Source organism: Diachasma alloeum, unplaced genomic scaffold, assembly GCF_001412515.2.
Source record: "Diachasma alloeum isolate Michigan unplaced genomic scaffold, Dall2.0 Dall_scaffold_00176, whole genome shotgun sequence".
NCBI classification, from domain to species: Eukaryota; Metazoa; Arthropoda; class Insecta; order Hymenoptera; family Braconidae; genus Diachasma; species Diachasma alloeum.
In genome coordinates this window covers 3939673-3958473 of record NW_021680342.1, presented here as the reverse complement: position 1 = coordinate 3958473, position 18801 = coordinate 3939673, and the positions used below count along the sequence as shown (strand labels likewise).

The 18801-nt window shown below is 36.2% G+C and overlaps 1 protein-coding gene across 2 annotated transcripts in view; it reads left to right on the top strand.

The window, feature by feature from the left end:
- LOC107037887 (B-cell receptor CD22) overlaps nt 1-18801 on the top strand; it is an 80703-nt gene that overhangs the window by 44298 nt on the left and 17604 nt on the right. For both annotated transcript variants that reach the window (XM_015256734.1, XM_015256799.2), the window contains exon 2: nt 6600-6727. In XM_015256734.1, coding sequence (XP_015112220.1) covers nt 6600-6727 — 128 coding nt within the window. The remainder of the gene's footprint in view (nt 1-6599; nt 6728-18801) is intronic.

The window sequence follows — 18801 nt, the reverse complement described above, 5'->3', positions numbered from 1 at the left end:
TGCATACGCATATGTATTATTTCGGCGAGATGAATGTATGAAATGTAGAACACTATAAATATGATGAAATTGCGATTCAAGAAATTTCATCATGAAAAATTGAAAATTTTATGACAAAATCAAAGCGAACTGTAAAATTCAGCTCAATTATTCCACAAAAACTAATAAATATCGGAAAAGTTCAGCAATATATTTTTTAATTCCCGATAAATAAAAAATTCCACTTAATTTGGCATTGAATATTCATCTTTTGATTTAAAATTCAAGTGAACTGTGGAATTCATTGAATTTTCAGTGAAATTTCAATTTTTTTCCAAGTGGTGAGAGAGAATTGGTCACCCATTATGCCGACCCTATGATTAGTCCCCGCGGCTGTTGGGTCTCCACAACCACTGGAATGAATGCATAAATAAAATAAAATACACAGCTATATTCTGCTGCAACCTGAACTCCATTTGAATTATCTTTCAATGCAAAAAAAAACATGATATTTTCAACAATCTAGATGTCACCCTCAAATGCATTTGTGTGCGCCTATGACCCGTCAGCTTCACTCTATGTTTTATGTGGGTGCATGTGGCTCTTGTAATGCTGAATGCATACACATATGTGTTATTTTGGCGAGATGAATGTATAAAGTGTACAGCACTATAGATATAGAGAAATGTTCGTGGCATAGACTAGTTGTTGTCGCATACACAACGCAGAGAGGTCGCGTGGGTTGTTCCGCGGTAATCTAATTTACTCTTCATCGGGGATACAAACCTATTTAGCCCGCTACCGTTGACTCCATTTCCCGGGAACCCCGGTGTTCCACTATAGGCGGGCACTGAATTATTACTCCATTTTTTCCCCTCTCCCTTTTTCGCTTCCCTCTCAACAGCACATATGCGATCAATCGTTTTTTTTTTAAAGTTCCGCCTTTTGTTGCATCGAATTCCATTTGGTTGAAGATTTTGCACACAGAGAAAAATGTATAATAAAAATTGTCCCAGAGGTAGAATGTAATCGTGTGGCAGAATGGAAATGTAATGGGGATTGCCCTCTGTTGTCATGAATTTTTAAGAACGTCAGGTAAAATTTAACGTTCCAGTGGAGGAAAAAAGTGCATTTCCATGTAATGTTATTTTTATTATTATGATAATAGAAACTAGTGCCTTGAGACGTCTTAATTTAAGACATTAGGCACAGAAATGTGTCAATGTCTTGAATTTTTCTGGCTCAATTCGAGACATTTGAAGATTATTCAGTCGCTAGGCGTTTATGAGTGCGGCACGACGATAAGACGTTGACTACTTTAAAAACATGGAGTCATAAGACGTTATTTACTCAACTCCAGTGAAAAAGTGTGAATGAAAAAGTGTTGTGTGAATGAAAAAGTGAAATAATAAATGAGACATCGTGAATTTGAAACCAAAGATTCTCCAGGAAGATACCGAGAATGTCTAGAATGCATGTTTAATGTCTTAATTTGACACTAGATTTGCTGGTGGTACTCATTCTTCAAGTTTCATTCAGGTAATTTTCAATACCTACCGAACTTGAGAGTTAACTAAATTAGAAATTGTGAGACTTGAAGGAAAAAACCGTAATATTTATTTTTATTTTCTAGAAATTGCATCTACAGTGCGAAAACATGAATTTCGAAGAAATCTTATATAATTGAAGTTATCTAGATTTTAAGGAGAGGAGGAGGCCTACGTAGGTGTAAAACAAAAAAAGCCTTTGTAACACCAAAGAGATAAAATGAATAGATAAAAAAAAATAATACATTTACTATTTGCAACACTAATTTTTTGCGTTAAGAAAGAAAAATCTACGTATTGTACATTTTTTATTCGTTTTTTATTAACAATAATAGTCATAATATTAATTATTTTCCAATAATTCTATTCGACTTCATTCGATAAATTGGGTATATGAATTGAATCGAGTTAATTGACGCATCAATTGAGCATTATATTTCCTCGGAATAATCCATTCACATATCCGCAATATTTTGTGCTCCCATTCATTACTATAATGACGTTACAGCGACTACGAATAGCAAAATATTGGAAGAATCCAACGAATTGTTCGCCCGGCTAATTGTCCCGTATTTGATAAATGTCCGTATTGGAGTGCGGTCTGACTGAATGGACTCCCAAATGAGCTGAGTTCATACTTTATGAGCCTCACTGAACAGCCGACAATATACGGGAGAGAAATGAAAGAGTGGAACAGTGTTATGGGCACATATGAGAGGAAATGAAGTGCAGAAATGTCGAGCAGAGTGCCTCCGAGTGATCCAGATCGAGTCTAGATTATGAAGTATTGTGATGATTGCGGGAGTTATTCTCGTGCCAATGACCTCACCTGCGTTTCAAAAATGTCCATGGGGAGAAAAGTGTTTCGTTGAATTGCCCAAAAAACAATTGAATTAACAAATTCATTAAAAAATCGATAAGAGCGCAGCGTTGAAAAATTTTGGGTAAAATTTCCGGTCACAGTACAGTTTCACTACATTTTCGAGGAATTTCGTCAGTGAAAATTGAAAATTGAAAAATTGATATATTCATGGAAAAATTAATTACACTGTAAATTTTAGTTTAATTACTTCATAAAAATTAATAGAAATCAGTAAAGTTTAGGAAAATATATTCTTAAATTTTCAATTCATGTCGTCATTAAAAATTCAAATAAGTTGGGGAATTCTTGCTTTTCTGACGCTCGAAGCTTTGAAATTTCATTGAATTTCGAATTCAATGTTAAAAATTATTAGTCAGCTCTCCACGAAATTTCAATTTTTTCTAATAGTTTATATCACGAGTCAGATTTCCCCTCATTTCTATCCTGAAATTTGGAACAAATTAAATGTTAGAGTAAAATTTGGAGGTCGAACGTTCGTGTTAAACTTCAATTTCACACAAAAATCTTTATTTGAAGTGTTCCTTATAAATGTTTTAAGTATATAAAATAAATTATTCACTCATTCCAAATAAAAGGCCATTATGTGTTAATAAATTTGTTCTTTACAAAAGATCAAGTTTTTCTGCATCAAGGACTCGTTTATTTTATAATTTACAAAAAACGATTCATTTGATATGAATAAAAGCGCAAATAAAAATGGCGCTTGCCTAATTCAAATAAACCATTTCCCTGATTGTACAGTGTACGATATTTTTCAAGTGTTGCCAACACCAAAAGCAATAAAGAAACACAAAAGTACGTTGCGTCAAATCCATTGAAGGATTTTCGAGGCACTTGAACCAAGGACTCTCAGTAGTCACTCGCACGTGTCTAGCAGAAGATCCACGGAATAACTACTGTGTGCAGCTCAAGACTCTTCGAATTTCATTCCCTGCATCATCTCAAGAGTGATATACAGTGCTCATGGCTGAGCTCCATAACGGGCAAGTGCGAGACGCGTCACAGCGTCGCACATTTTATAAGACTCCTCAAGTACTTGGAGAAGGACATTCGAGTGCAATGAAAAGTACACTCAGAAGTCCCCCCTTCCCTCCCCAGGGATCAAAAGCCGCCGAGTATTTTCTGTTGATAAACAGATCTAGATGAACGAAATCCAAACGATAAACAAACACTGTCTCCACTTCAAGCATTCATGAAGGTCTGCAAGTTAATTTTTTTATGAAAAGATAGAACGTCAGAGCCGAATAAAAAGTGACACTGAATGAAATTATGTGAAGTGTGAATGAAATTAATATAGAAATTTTAATCACTACAGTTGCACTGAAATTTTGATAAATTTCGTCGTTGAAAATCGAAAATGTTATAAAATTAATGGAGACTCTAAATTCTAGTTCAATCATTTCATGAAAATTAGTTGAAATGAGGAACATTTGGGTAGAGAATATTCTCGATTTTTTAATTAATTGCAAATTCAGCATAATTCGGTACTAAATATTCATGTTTTTCTTTAAAAATTCAGGAGTCATGAGTCATGTTTCTCTCATTTCTATCTAGAACATTAGGAAAAATTCTACAAGTTGCACACCTCTTCCCAGGCATCAAGACATAAGCAAATTAAAATTTAGATTCCAGATAAAACAAACGCTTCCTCCGCCTTACGTATTCATGAGTGCCGGCGAGTTTATTTTTCACTAAAAAAATTGAAAGCGTCAGTCGAATAAAACGTGACACAGATTGAAATTGTGTGAAGTATGAGTCCTAAAAAATTTGATCACATTATAGTCTCACCGAAATTTCGAGGAATATCGTTATTAAAAATTGAAAATGTTATGAAAACATTAATGGAAACTGTAAATTTTAGTCCGGTTATTTCATGAAAATTAATTGAAATCGAGAAAATGTAGGTAAATACATTCGTAATTCTTTTTCATGAAAAACAAAATATTCCTCATGTTTAAATGAATTGAAAATTCAGCGCCATACGGCACTAAATAGTCACATTTTCTTCGAAAATCCAAATGGATAGATTCAATGTACATCATAGTCATTATCCCGTCATTTCTATCTAGAACTTTGGGAAAAATTAAATGGTAGACAGTAAAGTGCAGTGAAAAGTGCTCTCACAACTCCCCCCTCCGCCCCAGGGATCAAGACATAAACAAATAAAAAATCTAGATTTTAGATGGATGAAATCCGCACGCTAAAACAACCGCTTCCTCCGCCTTACGTATTCCCGAGGGCCTGTGAGTTTATTTTCTAGTAAAAAGTTCCAGTCGAACAAAAACTGATACTGATTGGAATAGTGTGAAGTATGAGCGGTAAAATCTGAATATAAAAATGAATATTCCTATATCTCCGAATAATAATCTCGACAGATCGACGAATATGTGCCTGTGAAAACATTTCGATTAAAATTCGTGACCTATATATCCGACTGTATATATCATTTGGGAAAAGCCTGGCCATTGGATTTGGTTATATCGTTCACAGTCTGACGACGACGTCTGAATGTGATTGCACAGTATACATACAAACACAAACCGCAGTCACACTGTTTTTTCATGCCACTTTTTAAAAAATTTTCACTCGCTTTTTGTTCACTTGTTATTCCGCACACACCGCCGGCTATACAAGTCACACCCTATGTACCTCGTGTACGCGAAAAAGCGCTTTATTAATAATTCTAGGTCCAGTGAAAAATTGAATTTTTAACTTTGCAATTGGCGAGCGAGTCTGTGATGCTCGCATGTACGTTGTTGCAAATGCGATAGAGGCCACGTAGGATGTGAGTAGAGAGCGTTTTCTGCGATGAAAAGTACAGGAAAATCCGGGAAAGCCACGTACAGCTAGACTCAACGAAATGAACGTTGGTGTTCCCACGGGATTCTGGAATTCATGGAATTTGAACGGTCGTATATGTTTCCCCTGCCTCGCCGGTCATTCCCATACAGCTCGTGTCCATACTCGGGAAACCATATGACTCTACACTACTCGGTCCTTTCAATTTTCGAATGCAATCACTCGTTTACCTCTGGAATAACTTGATTCCAAAATTCCAATTCCAGAATTCCAAAAATTTCGTGATACAGAATGATACATTCAGTTAATTTGTCGTTATTCCGGCTGAAATGAGACCGGCCGTCTGTAATTTCGGATTTATTTGGGGTATCGATCACTCCAGTCATGATAGCCAAGTGACTCTCTGCGTTGCAGCATCTGCACCGTTAACAATTTTCGTTTGAATTTTCCGTGCTAAATCCGAGAAATTTTTATCGTGTTTCCTTTTCACTGCAGTTTCAGGAAATATTGACGTTGGAAAATCAAATAGTTCATTAATTTTCGGTTCAAATGATCTGGAAATCAATAAAATATGTGATTTTTCAGTTAAAATTTTTTTTTTCAGTTTTCCCTGATTTTTTCTGATTTAAAATCAGGAAAAATCAGGGAAAAATTGAAAATTCATGTCATTTTATTTCTGAATATTCATGTTCTATTGAAAATTCAATCAAGTTGTGAAATTTCCATCTTACTCTCACTGAAAGCTCATAAATTTTCTTGAACTCTACCTGAAACTTGAAATTTCATAACCATTTTTCTCCTAAATCCGATTCAATGTCACTCTCATGAGAATTACTACCATATTTTCCATGAAATTAAAAAAAATTCTATCAGTGTAGAAAATCTATTTTATTCGAAAAAATAATATTTTATAATACATTGTCAGAAAACTATTCCTAAAATTTCAGGTAAAAAACCCGGAAATTCTCAACATTCGATTTAAACAAACTTTATTTGCTTTTTTATCCACGCGAAATGACTCATTTATTTAACAAATAAATTTCCCTAAATGTAACAATCCTTTATTTGAAACTGATTATTCATTTCATGGAACTCAACCATTTCCATTAAAATAAATACAAGAGTTAATTAATTCTCACTAAAAAGTATTGTTGAAATGAATAGAAAAATTTTGAACGAAATATTTTGCTCGCGAAATAAATAATAATGAATCAAAAATAAAGTTGATCAAATTTTTGTGCGGAAAATTCTCCGTGCGAAATTATTCATTCCCACTTTTTTTTAAAACGAAATGTTCTCTTTCGTTCATTTCGATTGAAACATTTTGCGGGCTCGTGTCACCCAGCAATTACTGATGGATAATTTAATTGGATTGTTAATTATTGTTACAGTGTGCAATGCAATCCAGAGTTTTGACGAAACACCACAATACACAGAGGTAAACCCCGGACAAGATGCTAAACTCATCTGTCGAGTTATTGGTAAACGCGGCACATGCATATGGCAGAAGGATCAAAAGGTTCGTTCACTCAATAATTTACTCCAACCATTACCTGTGAATGTACCTCGAGAATTCCGCTGTAGTGATTTCTCTGTAATGCGAGGGCGAGTTATTCTCAGGAATTGTTTCATAAAATGCTTATCACGTACACTCGACTCGAATGCCTTGAGTCTGGTTTTGTCCGTCCGGGCGTACCATTCAACAGTAGATGGGGGATTCACATTTATATAGATTGGTTTCTCATTTCTCATTTTTCTTGATCTTGGGAGGAAAGGAGCTCCAGGCTATTTGGCTTTCCTTCGTTTCCGGCTTTGATGAAAACATCTTCAGCTGAAAAATGATACTCCAGACTCATTTTAAATGCGATTGTCCAATTAAATACTTCAAGGGGATTTTCCCCTCGTCACTGTCTCACTCTTTCTCACTCTCTCTCTCTCTCTCTTTCTCCCGAACGCGCAAATCCATTGTACGTGCCACCATTCTGTCTCCTTCATTCATTTTGATTAAAAATTTCAAAGATAAAGCAGATTATGTGGAAAGTTCCATCCTCGTATTTTCACGCTAACGATATATTTTGACTGGACTTTTAACGTCACTAACGTTTTCCGCACATCGTAATTCCGTATATCTCCCGTGTGACGTTCCACTACGAGTTCGAAGCTCCAGTCAGGCAGTGCTCCATTTTTCATAATCGTCTTTTCATCCGCGTGAAGTTCATTTATTCATCAATGTCCAGCTTTCTCGGTAAAATCGATATGGCTTGCTGGCTCATTTTCAACATTCGCAAATTCTGGCCCCAGCTGGAATTTACCACTTAAAAGGGGGAAATATGTTCGCAAGTTTTGGCTGAAAATATATTGCCTTCTCATTTTGGGATATACTTCCTTCATTGTCATGATGACGTTACTATCACAATATCATCATTCAAATAAACCATTTCTGTGGGGGCGGGAATTTTTACGAGAGCGATATTAAATTCGATTCACGAGGGAAACATTTTTTGAAAATTCAATTGCATTCTGAATTTTTGAGCAACCCTGTTAGATTTTTTGGTCAAAATTTCTGGTTATAATTCAATTATTATTATCCTGAAATGTCAAGGGATTTATCAAAATTCAAATTTTTATGGAAAAATCCGTTGAAACTGTCAATTTCAGGACAATTTGGGTAAGTCTACTGTTAGATTTTCCATTAATGGGAAATTCAGGGACATTTGGTACTTAATGTTCATGGTTTGATTTAAAATCAAAGCAAGTTGGGGAATTCTTGTCTTCCTGTTGCTCAAAATCTTAAAATTTCTTTCAACTTTCACTCAAAACATGAGTATTCAATACCCAACTACGCAGTTTCACAATTTCACAAATCTATTCAGCCGTTTTCATCCATTTATTTTAATCTCCACTGAATAACCGAAGTGAAATTCACAATTTCCATTAATTTTTAAATCAAATTTAGAAATTTCAATTACGAAACTCTCTAAAATTAAAAAATTTCAAAATTCAGGAACATATCTTCTTAAATTCTCAATTTATTTCCGCGCATTCCACCGAATTTCCAGTAGAATTTTAAATTTCACGATATTTTCCCCCTAAATCTAATTTTACGCCACCCTCTCGGACATTTCTAGTCAACTGTCCATAGAATTTCAATGCCTTTCCAACATTGTGGCCCACAACTGGAATTGTGGGAGCAAGTAGAAATGGACTTGAAGCTCGCCGCATCTCCACTTTTCCCTTACACACTTCGTGCTAATGGCCTTTTCTATTCAGAATACATATTCCACGATGTTATTCATTCAGGACGGAGACGCTAACTTTGGTTCGCACTTGCATCCATATCAATTGATGCATCTCTGATATAGTTTGTCCGTGGCCAAACAGTTTCCATTCAATCATGGTTCCATTCATCCTCGTAGAACGTGTCGAATTGGAGCATAAATAAATAAATGAGTAAATCAAATGTCGAGATGAAATGGCTCGCTTCCGTTGGTGAGCAATATTTTCAAATGGAGAGATCGGTGAAATTTCCTAACCGATAATTTGGCTGGTGACCTCAAAACGAGGATAATTGATAGGTGCGGGTCATGGACCGAGCCAACTTCAATGCTCAACTCCAACTCCCTGTTCATGCACAAACTGCCGGGGCAAAAGAAGTGCGAGCGTCGGTGCCAAAAACCCAAGTAGCATAAAATCTTTCTCACCATATCGGTAAGTTCGCTCGCTTCCCACTGTGAACCCTCTGCACGTGAAATTGGCAATCGCCTACTGAGCGAGTGTTCATCAGTTTATATTCGAGAACTATAGTCACATTATTTGATAGGGTCCTGGGATTTTATATTTTACGATCCACTTTTTTCTCTCCCGAAAAAAAAAACTTTATTGTCACTTCTAGTTTTCGAAATAGTCACGCTGTGGTAGTGTGCGCACACAAAGTAAATCCTCCATTAAAATCAAATACACGATTTATTTGGATTTATTTAATTCAAATGAACAATTTTTCTGAATGTACTCAACAATCCGTGAAATTTCAATTTCTCTCTAACGGTGAGTCTCTCCTATTCGTGACCATTTCCAACTTTCTCGGCACAAATCATAAAGTAAATTCTAATTTCATGATACTGCAAATCTCCCCACATTCAATATTCACTCAATTTCGACTGCGACTACACTTTGATAAAACAGTACTGCAATTTCTATCAAACTTTTCACTCCGTGCACGGAGAGAAATATTCAATAAAAATTACGTATCTTTTCCGTAATTCCTGAGCGAAATGTGGTTGTAGGAAATTTTACGGAACTGTCACGGAATTTTTCCGGAGCGTTCCGTAATTTTTATCTGAATCTCTTGTGAAAAATTACGATACCGTCACTTAAATTTTCTGAGTCGATTCCGTACTCGGTGAGTGATGTGAGAGTTCCGTAATTTTTACTGAACATTTCTCTCCGTGTGTAGCTCCCGGTACAGCACAATGACTACAACTACAATTCTGAAAGCTCCCGGAAGTTTCCATTTTTCAACTGAAGTAATTAACAAATTCAATCAAACAAAATCGTTGTGACGCACAGTGCGTTCCCCCAGCGAATGATGAGATTGAAGTTTTCAATAAATAACAAAAGTCCAGCATCAATGGGCGTTGCAATATTACGCTGTTACAACGTCCATTGGCCTCGTCACTGAATGAGAAGCAAAATCGATTAGCTGCTGTGTACAAGTCCGAAACGAGTGGATACGTATTGAAAGTCCCTGGTTGTGGTAAAAACTCGGCAAGCGTCGTTGTTGCACATAAATTTCAATCAGCGGCGCTTTTCAAGATGTGAGGCGATAGTTCTCTCTCTTACACGTGCCACGGCCAGTGCTGTCCATTCTTCGCAGATTGAAACGCTTTTGTGGATCTGCACGAGCGGCTCCAACTATTACTTTTCCACTCGTTGACAAAAAGTCCATAACACCTCGTCTATCTTCTCATGGACTTGAAAATTGGTCGATAAATTGGGGAATTGTTGAATAATCAGGAACATTTGGAACGCTTCACTTGAGAAACTCCAGGTGCACTCACAGAAAGGATTAGTTATTATTAAAAAATAAATTTAGTTATTGAAAAGTAATTATTAAAAAATAATTTAGGAATCCAATAGAAAATTCTATTGGATTTCTATTGACATGTTCAATAGAAAATATTCAATAGAATTCGATTTTTCTATATTACTTACTTATTTCTCTTCGGGTATTTTCTGTAGAATTTCTTCGACTCAAATTTTCTAAGTTATTTTTATTTCATTCTTCTTTTCTTCTCATCAATAAAATCAAACAAAAAGAACAAAAAATTTGAGCAGAGGAAATTCTACAGAAAATATCTCAATAGATTAAGTTACATAGAAAAATGGAAAATTTTCTGTTTAACATTTCAACAAAATCGGCCAATAACTAATAGAAAGTTCAGTAGAAATCCAATTGAATTTTCCAACGAATTGTCGTGTCGAATTCATTGATAGTTAACAAATGCACATTTGAGAGGCCTTTGACTGGACTTTCGCCGTTCAACTGGGCCATTCATTAACTATTAAAAAATATTCATCTGGTCATATTCAACTCTACCATTTATTAATAGTTAACGAACCTCGTTGATGATGAATAAATCGTTCCATCAGTGTGGAGTGGACAGTAGCTGAGAGAAAAAATTACCAGCATGAATATTCAGTCAATCCACTGTGGGTTTAGGACAAAAAATCGCGTAGAACACACTGTTAAATATTTTGGTTGAAATTTGCGGTGCACACGGAGACAAAAAATTACTTTTGACAAGGAATCATTTTCTTGAGAGAAGACTTTATTTTTTTAGGAGCGTATTTCTTAACGCTAGTCATTCCCAGGTGGTCCAAGCCCATTTCCATGAACTCCATTGAAAATTATCAAGATTTAGAAATTTTCCAAATTATTTTACCTGAAAAATCTCAAATTAAAAAAATAATGAAGTGTTCATTCAAAATCATATGTAGCATAATCATCTCATCAGGACCACCTGGGAATGACTAACCTGAAGAAATACGCTCCTAAAAAATTAATTATTCTCCCAAAAAAATGATTTCTTAGCGAAAGAAATTTTTTTTCTGAGTGCACTCGTTGAAAATTTTCATTATATTATCGTTCCACGGAAATTTGGAGGAATTTCATCATTAAAAATTCAAAATTGCGTGGAAAAATCAATGAAAAAATGCAAATTTGAGTGCAATGATTTCACAACAGATAATAGAAAGAAGAAAAATACAATTAAATATACTCATAAATTTTGAATTCATTAAAAACTCTACATTATTTAGCACTGAATATTCATGTTTACGAAAATTGGTGACATGTCCCTGAAAATTCGAACTTTTTTCCTCTGTGAAAAAATTACTTTTATAACATTACATCGTTTTTTCTCTCAGTGCATAAAAACCAGAAATAAATATTGAAATGGAAAATTGCGGGGAAATCATGTCACTCCCCGTTGAATTCGTTATTCCCTGGCCACTATTTTTTCACATTTCATGCAAATGAGTTCATACAGAAATTAATCCGCAAGCTGTGTGAATGAAATATGTTTACGCCCCACATAGAGATGTAACGGCGCACAGAGGCTCTGAGTGAACACCTTTCCACCCCCATTACATATACTCGTAAAGATGTACAGGGCTGTGTACAGAGTTCAAGTACCAGAACCGAAAGACCAGTATAACGCCCGGCAGCGTGTCCACGGGAGAGAGAAAAAGACGCTGACTGGCCACAAAGAATTCTTTTGAGTGCGCGCAAAGCTGTTGATTATATTATTTCCATGTTTTCTTTAACAACGCTCTCAGAGGGATTTTATATAACATGAAACACCTCGTGAACATATTTAATGACCAAGGGAAAAAGTTCTTTTCCACATTTGTTTAATTGGAAATTATGTCATGCTGAGCTGGAGTATAGAACGGTAATGTAATTAACAAGAAAAATGATTGAGAATGGAAAACTTGATGGAGAAACTCAACGAATGAGAGAATCTATATTTTACGGAATGTTATATTTTTTTTAATAATAATAACCCTCATAATTATCGTGAGAAAACAAGTTTATCTTAATTTTGAGGCTTTTGCGGCCATGATTACTGATATTATCATTGGCTTCCGTCTGCCGCGTTTGGATTCAGCCAATCCAAAAAAGTACGTGGAAAAATTAAAAGAATAAGAGAATCTAAATTTTACGGGATGACATATTTTTTTCAACAATCACCCTGATAATTATCGTAATGGAACAAATTTATCGTTCGTAGTTTTCTCTTGTCACGAAATGAATTAAATTCTTGAAGATGAAGGCCCCTCGGGCGATGGCCAGTCGCAATGTGTTGTCACATGTTATTGGAGCATCAGATGAATTTTTCAACATTCGGTTAGACATAATATTTTTCACATTTGTTTAATTGAAAATTATGCAATTCCCTGATGCAGTATGAAACCGGGGTGCATAAAAAGAATGGAAAACCATGATGAACCATTTTTCGTTTTCGATAACAATGAGCCCGGGTAGAACGAGCGGCGGATATTGACGAACTATAAGCGAGTATACCGCTTGCCGGAACCGAATGTGTGCATGAAACAAACCAACTTGTGATTAACAATAGGAGAAATTAATTAAAACCTTCAGACCACAAATGCTTGAGCGATTAAAAAGAAATTATTCAAGGTAACGAGTGTAGTGTTTCCATTTTCCTCTCTTCAAAGATAAAATCAGTAGCAAAGTGGTAAAACGGTTTTTCGTCACTCGGCCCGATAAACGGCGCTTACTCGGGCTCTGTCGAGAGGGGGTAAAGAGAGTTTACCGCGGCACTTGAATAATCGGTGCTCCAAGGAGGGTAAATGAGACGCTCGGTGCTCCAAGGAGGGTAAATCTCACTTACCCATCCTAGGAGCGATAAAGTGGGCGTCACCATGTGCCCTGACGTTCCCCCCACTTGGGCATGCGCTCTGCGTTCGGGTAAACGTATAGTCGGATGAGCTGTACAGCGCCTCTAGCGGCCTTCTCTACAACTTAACCCACTAGTGGTAGCCATGTTGTTGTGTGTCATTGAGAAGATTTATCATTAGAAAAAAGTCACTCTCCGAGTTTTTGTTCAATTTAAAGTTGATATTTTTGTTCAAAAAACAACAATTTCTAAAATATCAGTATTTATAACGTCGACTTCTGTTCTTAATAAAAGAAGAAAAATTGAACAGCTGAGTATCTTCTTTTATCTTTGATATCTGTTCTTATTTTCTATTTTTTATGCAATTTTCTTTTCACAGGTCCAAAATTACCGTCATCAACCTACTGTTTTTGGATATTTTGGCGGACTTTACTAGTTATTTATTTTCGCATCAACTGATATTGATTTTATTTCGATTTATTTTTTTCTATTGCTTTTATTTTTTTCTTCAGTGGGGGGGGGCTTCGCCCCCCCCCAACCCCCCCCACCAGGGGGACTTCGTCCCCCTGGACCCCCTCCCGCGCCCACACCCGCGTCGGGCCTTCGTGACGAAAAATAGTATATGCCATTCGGGCGATAGCGTTGGTTTGTGAGTCGTGTGGAGTTTGCAACACTCGGCATGGCAAGCGTCCGACTCGGATCGCCTTCGGCGATCCTCGTCTCCTGCTTGCCACGCCTCTTGCTGCAACTCCACACTCCTCACAAACCGCCGCTTATCGCCCTCATGACATAATGTACTATAAGTCAATTTTGACTATTGGCCGGTTTTCAGCGAATATCTCGGAATCTGATGGAGATAGCAAAATTTTTGTTATAAACTTTTTTGTAGAGCCGATTGAGAGCTACAACAAATGTGATTACGAGAATTCCGCTATCTCCCTTAGATTCGGAAATAATCCTCAAAAACTCAACTGGGAGATGAGTCGACTTGAACTGTTTTACCACTTCGCTACTGAAATAAATTATTGTTTCAAATTTTTTCAGTATTTCGTAACAAGGTATTTTCCACATTCGTTTAATTGGAAGTTATATGGTTCCCTATTGAAGCATAAAATCGTGATGAATTTAAAACCAAAAAATGGGAAACCATGATGGAAAATGGAAAAACGAGAGTTTCAATCCAGTTTGAATTACAGTTTTTCGATAACAATGAGCCCGAGTAGACGGAGAAGCGGATGTTGATAAACTAAGCGATTATTCCGCTGGCCAGATAAACCAAATAGCTGCACGAAACAAACAAACTTTGAAAAATTGAAACATTCCGGCTACAGATGCTTGAATAATAAAAAAAATATTCAATGTCACAAGTTTATTATTCCTATTTTCCTCTCTAAAAAAATAAAATAAATCATTGTTTCCAATTTTTGCATATTTAAAAAAAAAAGAAAATTGTCCGCCATTCGGTGAATTGAAAATTATGTACTTCCCCGCTGCAGTGCAAGAACGTGGCGCATTCAACAAAAAAATGATTTAAAAAACGGTGATGGAAAATGGCAAAAATGGGAGAATATAAATTCCGCGGAATCATACAGCTTTTTCGGTAACAATGACCCCGAGTCGGAAGAGAGATGGATAAACTAAGCGATTATTCGGTGGGCCATATGAGCCAAATATTTGCACGAAACGAAATTTGTGATAACCAATAAAAAAATAATTGAAACGGTCAGGCAACAAATACTTGAATATTTAAAAAAATTATTCAAGGTACCAAATTTATTGTTCCCATTTTCCTCTCTTCAAAAAATAAAATAAGTCGTCGTTTCAATTTTTTTGAGTTGTTGGAAAAAAACGATACGTTTCCCATTCGTTTAATTGCAAATTATGTAATTACCCGCTGGCGTATAAAACCGTGACGCATTCGACAAAAAAAAATTTCAAAAGGATGATAGAAGATGGAAAGAACGAGAGAATATAAATTCTGCGGGATCATAGCATCATTGTTATCATTTGATAATAATGCCCCCGAGTCGCAGGAGAGGCGGATACACTAACCAATTATTCCATTGGCCAGATAAACCAAATATTTGCAAATAAAGAAACTAATTAAAAATGAAGAAACTAATTGGATCATTTTTACATCAAAGCGACAAAATAATCCTTCCAATTTTTCTCTTTTTAAAAAAATGAAATAAATCGTCATCTCAAATTTTTTGAATATTTGGTAAAAAAGGGCATTTTTCCTATTCGTTTAATTGAAAATTAGGTAAATCCCGCTGAAGTATAAAACCGTAACGCAAAAAAAAATGATAAAAAAACGATGATGGAAAATGGAAAAACCGAGAGAATATAAATATAACCTTTTCGGCAACAATGACCCTGAGTCGATGGAGAGGCGGATAAACTAAGCGATTATTCCGTTCCCAGGTAAACAAAATATTTGCAAATAAAGAATCTAATTGGATCATTTTTACATCAAAGTGACAAAATAATCCTTTCAATTTTTCTCTTTTTAAAAAATGAATGAAATCATCTCAAATTTTTTGAATATTTGGTAAAAACGGGCATTTTTCCTATTCATTTAATTGAAAATTAAGTAATTCCCTCTGGAGTATAAACCCGTAACGCGCCAAAAAAACATGATTAAAAAACGACGATGGGAAATGGAAAAACCGAGAGAATATAAATATAGCCTTTCCGGCACAATGGCCCGGAGTCGACGGAGAGGCGAATAAACTAAGCGATTATTCCGTTGTCCAGATGAACCAAATATTTGCCCGAACCGTACAAAGTTCCGCTAGAAAATAAAGAAACTGATTGGATCATTCTGACATCGAATCATCACCTCAAATTTTTTCAATATTTGGTAAAGTCGGGAATTTTTCCTACTCGTTTAATTGAAAATTATGTAATTCCCGCTGGCGTATAAAACCGTAACGCACTAAAAAAAATGCTTAAAAAAGCGATGATGGGAAATGGAAAGAACGAGAGAATATAAATTCTGCGGGATCATAGCTTTTTTGATAACAATGAGCCCGAGTATTAGCGATGGAGAATAGCGGGGAAACAAGGAGAGGTGGATGTTGATAAACTCAGCGATTATGCCGTTTGCTGGGTGAACCAAATATTTGCACGAAATATACAAACTTGACTTGGGGGGGTGGAAAGAGGGGGAGATGGTGCACTTATCCCCTACCCATTCCCATGCACTCAACACGACGCTCGGGATTAGCCGAGCGGACCGTACCGACACATATGCCAGCACTGCTAGTGCACCAACACACGAGATATCGTGAGTATGTACAGTAAGTTTCGATGTTGACTGCGACAATGTGGGTGAGTATGCACTCGACGAATGCGATGCCCCCGAAAATTTCCCGTCTATCCCCCTCTTTGTGAAACTATTGTGGTCTCCCCAGAGTGGGACAGAGATAGGGCAAAGGATACGTGAACGACTCCCTCCAGGGTACCTGTGGCAAAATATATTTCAAGAGGAGATGAGGGAGGCAATAGAGACTCTCATCTCCGCCCAGTCTTGTATGAATAGAGCATGCATTAATTTCCATATTAATTCGTTGGAGTAATCTGTTTGAATGACATAGGGAATTTGAAAAAAATCCCAGGCACGGGATATATTGCAGATTAAAATAATCATTACATGCATGGAGGAAAAAGTTGAGGATACACAGAATATTCCAGGTTTTTCTACTCCGCATTCGGAGGGATTATGCATTTCAATTAAATAAACCTCTTTGTTTGACAATTTTTTTTCACTTTCATTCACTTCAATGATGTTGTTGTTGGAAATTCATACATTTGAATACTACTTTAGAATTATTCCAAGTTGATAAATTCTACTAATGCTGGTCCTCGAATGCAAAGAATGATTATGATTATTTAAATAGACTAAACTATTTCTCCGGGTGAAAGAGCGATTCAGAATTTACTCCACTGATGAATCATCAATTGTAAGTAAAAATTAATTACAAATCATTTCCATTTTCCTAGAATCCAACGGAATCAAACATACAAAGCTTTTTTATGTGTAATTTTATTCTGTATTCGGAGAAATTACGCATTTCAATGAAATAAAATTCTTTATTTGACAATTTTTTTCATTTTCATTCACTTCAACGATATTATTGTTGAGAATTACTAAATTTGTATATTTATTTTAGGATTATTCCAAGTTGATGAATTCATATAATTTCTAACTAATCAAGTCTCCATTTGCATCGAGAATCAATATTTATCATTTTATTATTATTATTTATTAACATTTCAATGAAATACAACTCATCATTTAAGAGTTTCTCCATTCAATTCAATAAAATTGTTATTGGGAATTAATAAATTCGTATATTTATTTCAGAATTATTCCCATTTAACGATAAATTTATATCATTTTCAGCGAACAAAGTCTTCATTTTCCAAAAAGTGTTCGTTTATATTGAAGAAGCTATTCTTCTTACGCAAAAAATAATTATTCAATTAAAATAAACCATTTCTCCAGATGAAAAAGTGATTTAAAATTTACTCCACTGACGAATCCCCAATAACCAGAGAAATCATCAAAATCTTCTCTTTCCTGATCTCCAACAGAATCAATAAGCAAATCCAAGGCTTTTTTATCACATCTTCAAGATAAAAAAAATCCCGCCGATATTTTTTCTCCTCTTTTTCCAGTATGTGCTTGCGTTTTTGCTGCTGAATATTTATGAAAGATGTAAATAACCGGAGGGATCAGGCTGACTGGTGGTGGCGCAACCTCAGGGCATTCTTGCTCCTTCTCCTTTAACCGCATATAGATACCATCCCTGTATACACGTAGCGCGAGAAAATTCTCCCGAGAATATGACGTCGTTGTCTCTGATTTGGAGCGAGCGTCATGGGAATACCTTGCGGCTTTTGATTTCATTTTAAATATCCCCCATACCACCAGCTGTGCTATGCATAACAATAGTGCTGCAATATTCTACATGAAGCGGATACGGGAAACGCCGTGATGGTGGAAAAAAAAATTAATGTAATAAGTACAATACATTAGTGGAATGAAATTGACGTTGAAGCGATGCAATTCAATCACTGATTTTCTTTTTTATTCTACTGAAAAATGCGGTGACAAGGGAAATCCATTAAAGCATCAATAATTTACACGTGGAAATGACAGAATCTCCGTCACTCTTTCGCCTCCATTCTAGGTTCAGTGTATACCGAATGCAACGTAAAAAGGAAATCTCTTTGGGGATTAAAGCGAATGGTATTGCTGAGGCTTCGACCGATAGATTTTACCTCTTTTTCTTTCTTTCACTTTATTCCTGGAGTCGTGGAAGCGATCTATTTGGTTGAGGCTCTCAATGTGATTGCCGTGTGCACGTTGCCTGGCGCCTGAATACGCAGTTGCAGGGAACATTATCGGGGGGCCCCCGGTAGCCGCTATCGGCTATGTACTTTGCCCCCCCCCCCCGGCTCCTCTTGCCGCGCTTCATGGCTGTTTTCAGCGCGTAGAGTCGAACGAAAAGGGCGCAGGACGAGGTGAGGGCTACCGGGTCGAGGGGGAGTGTCTGCGGGTGCATTACGCTGATTGCTGCTCACAGCCTCTGGAGAACACAGCTAGCAAGAGCATTTCACGTTGGTGTGGGGTGCATCGGCGTGCCGATGAGCACCCGAATGA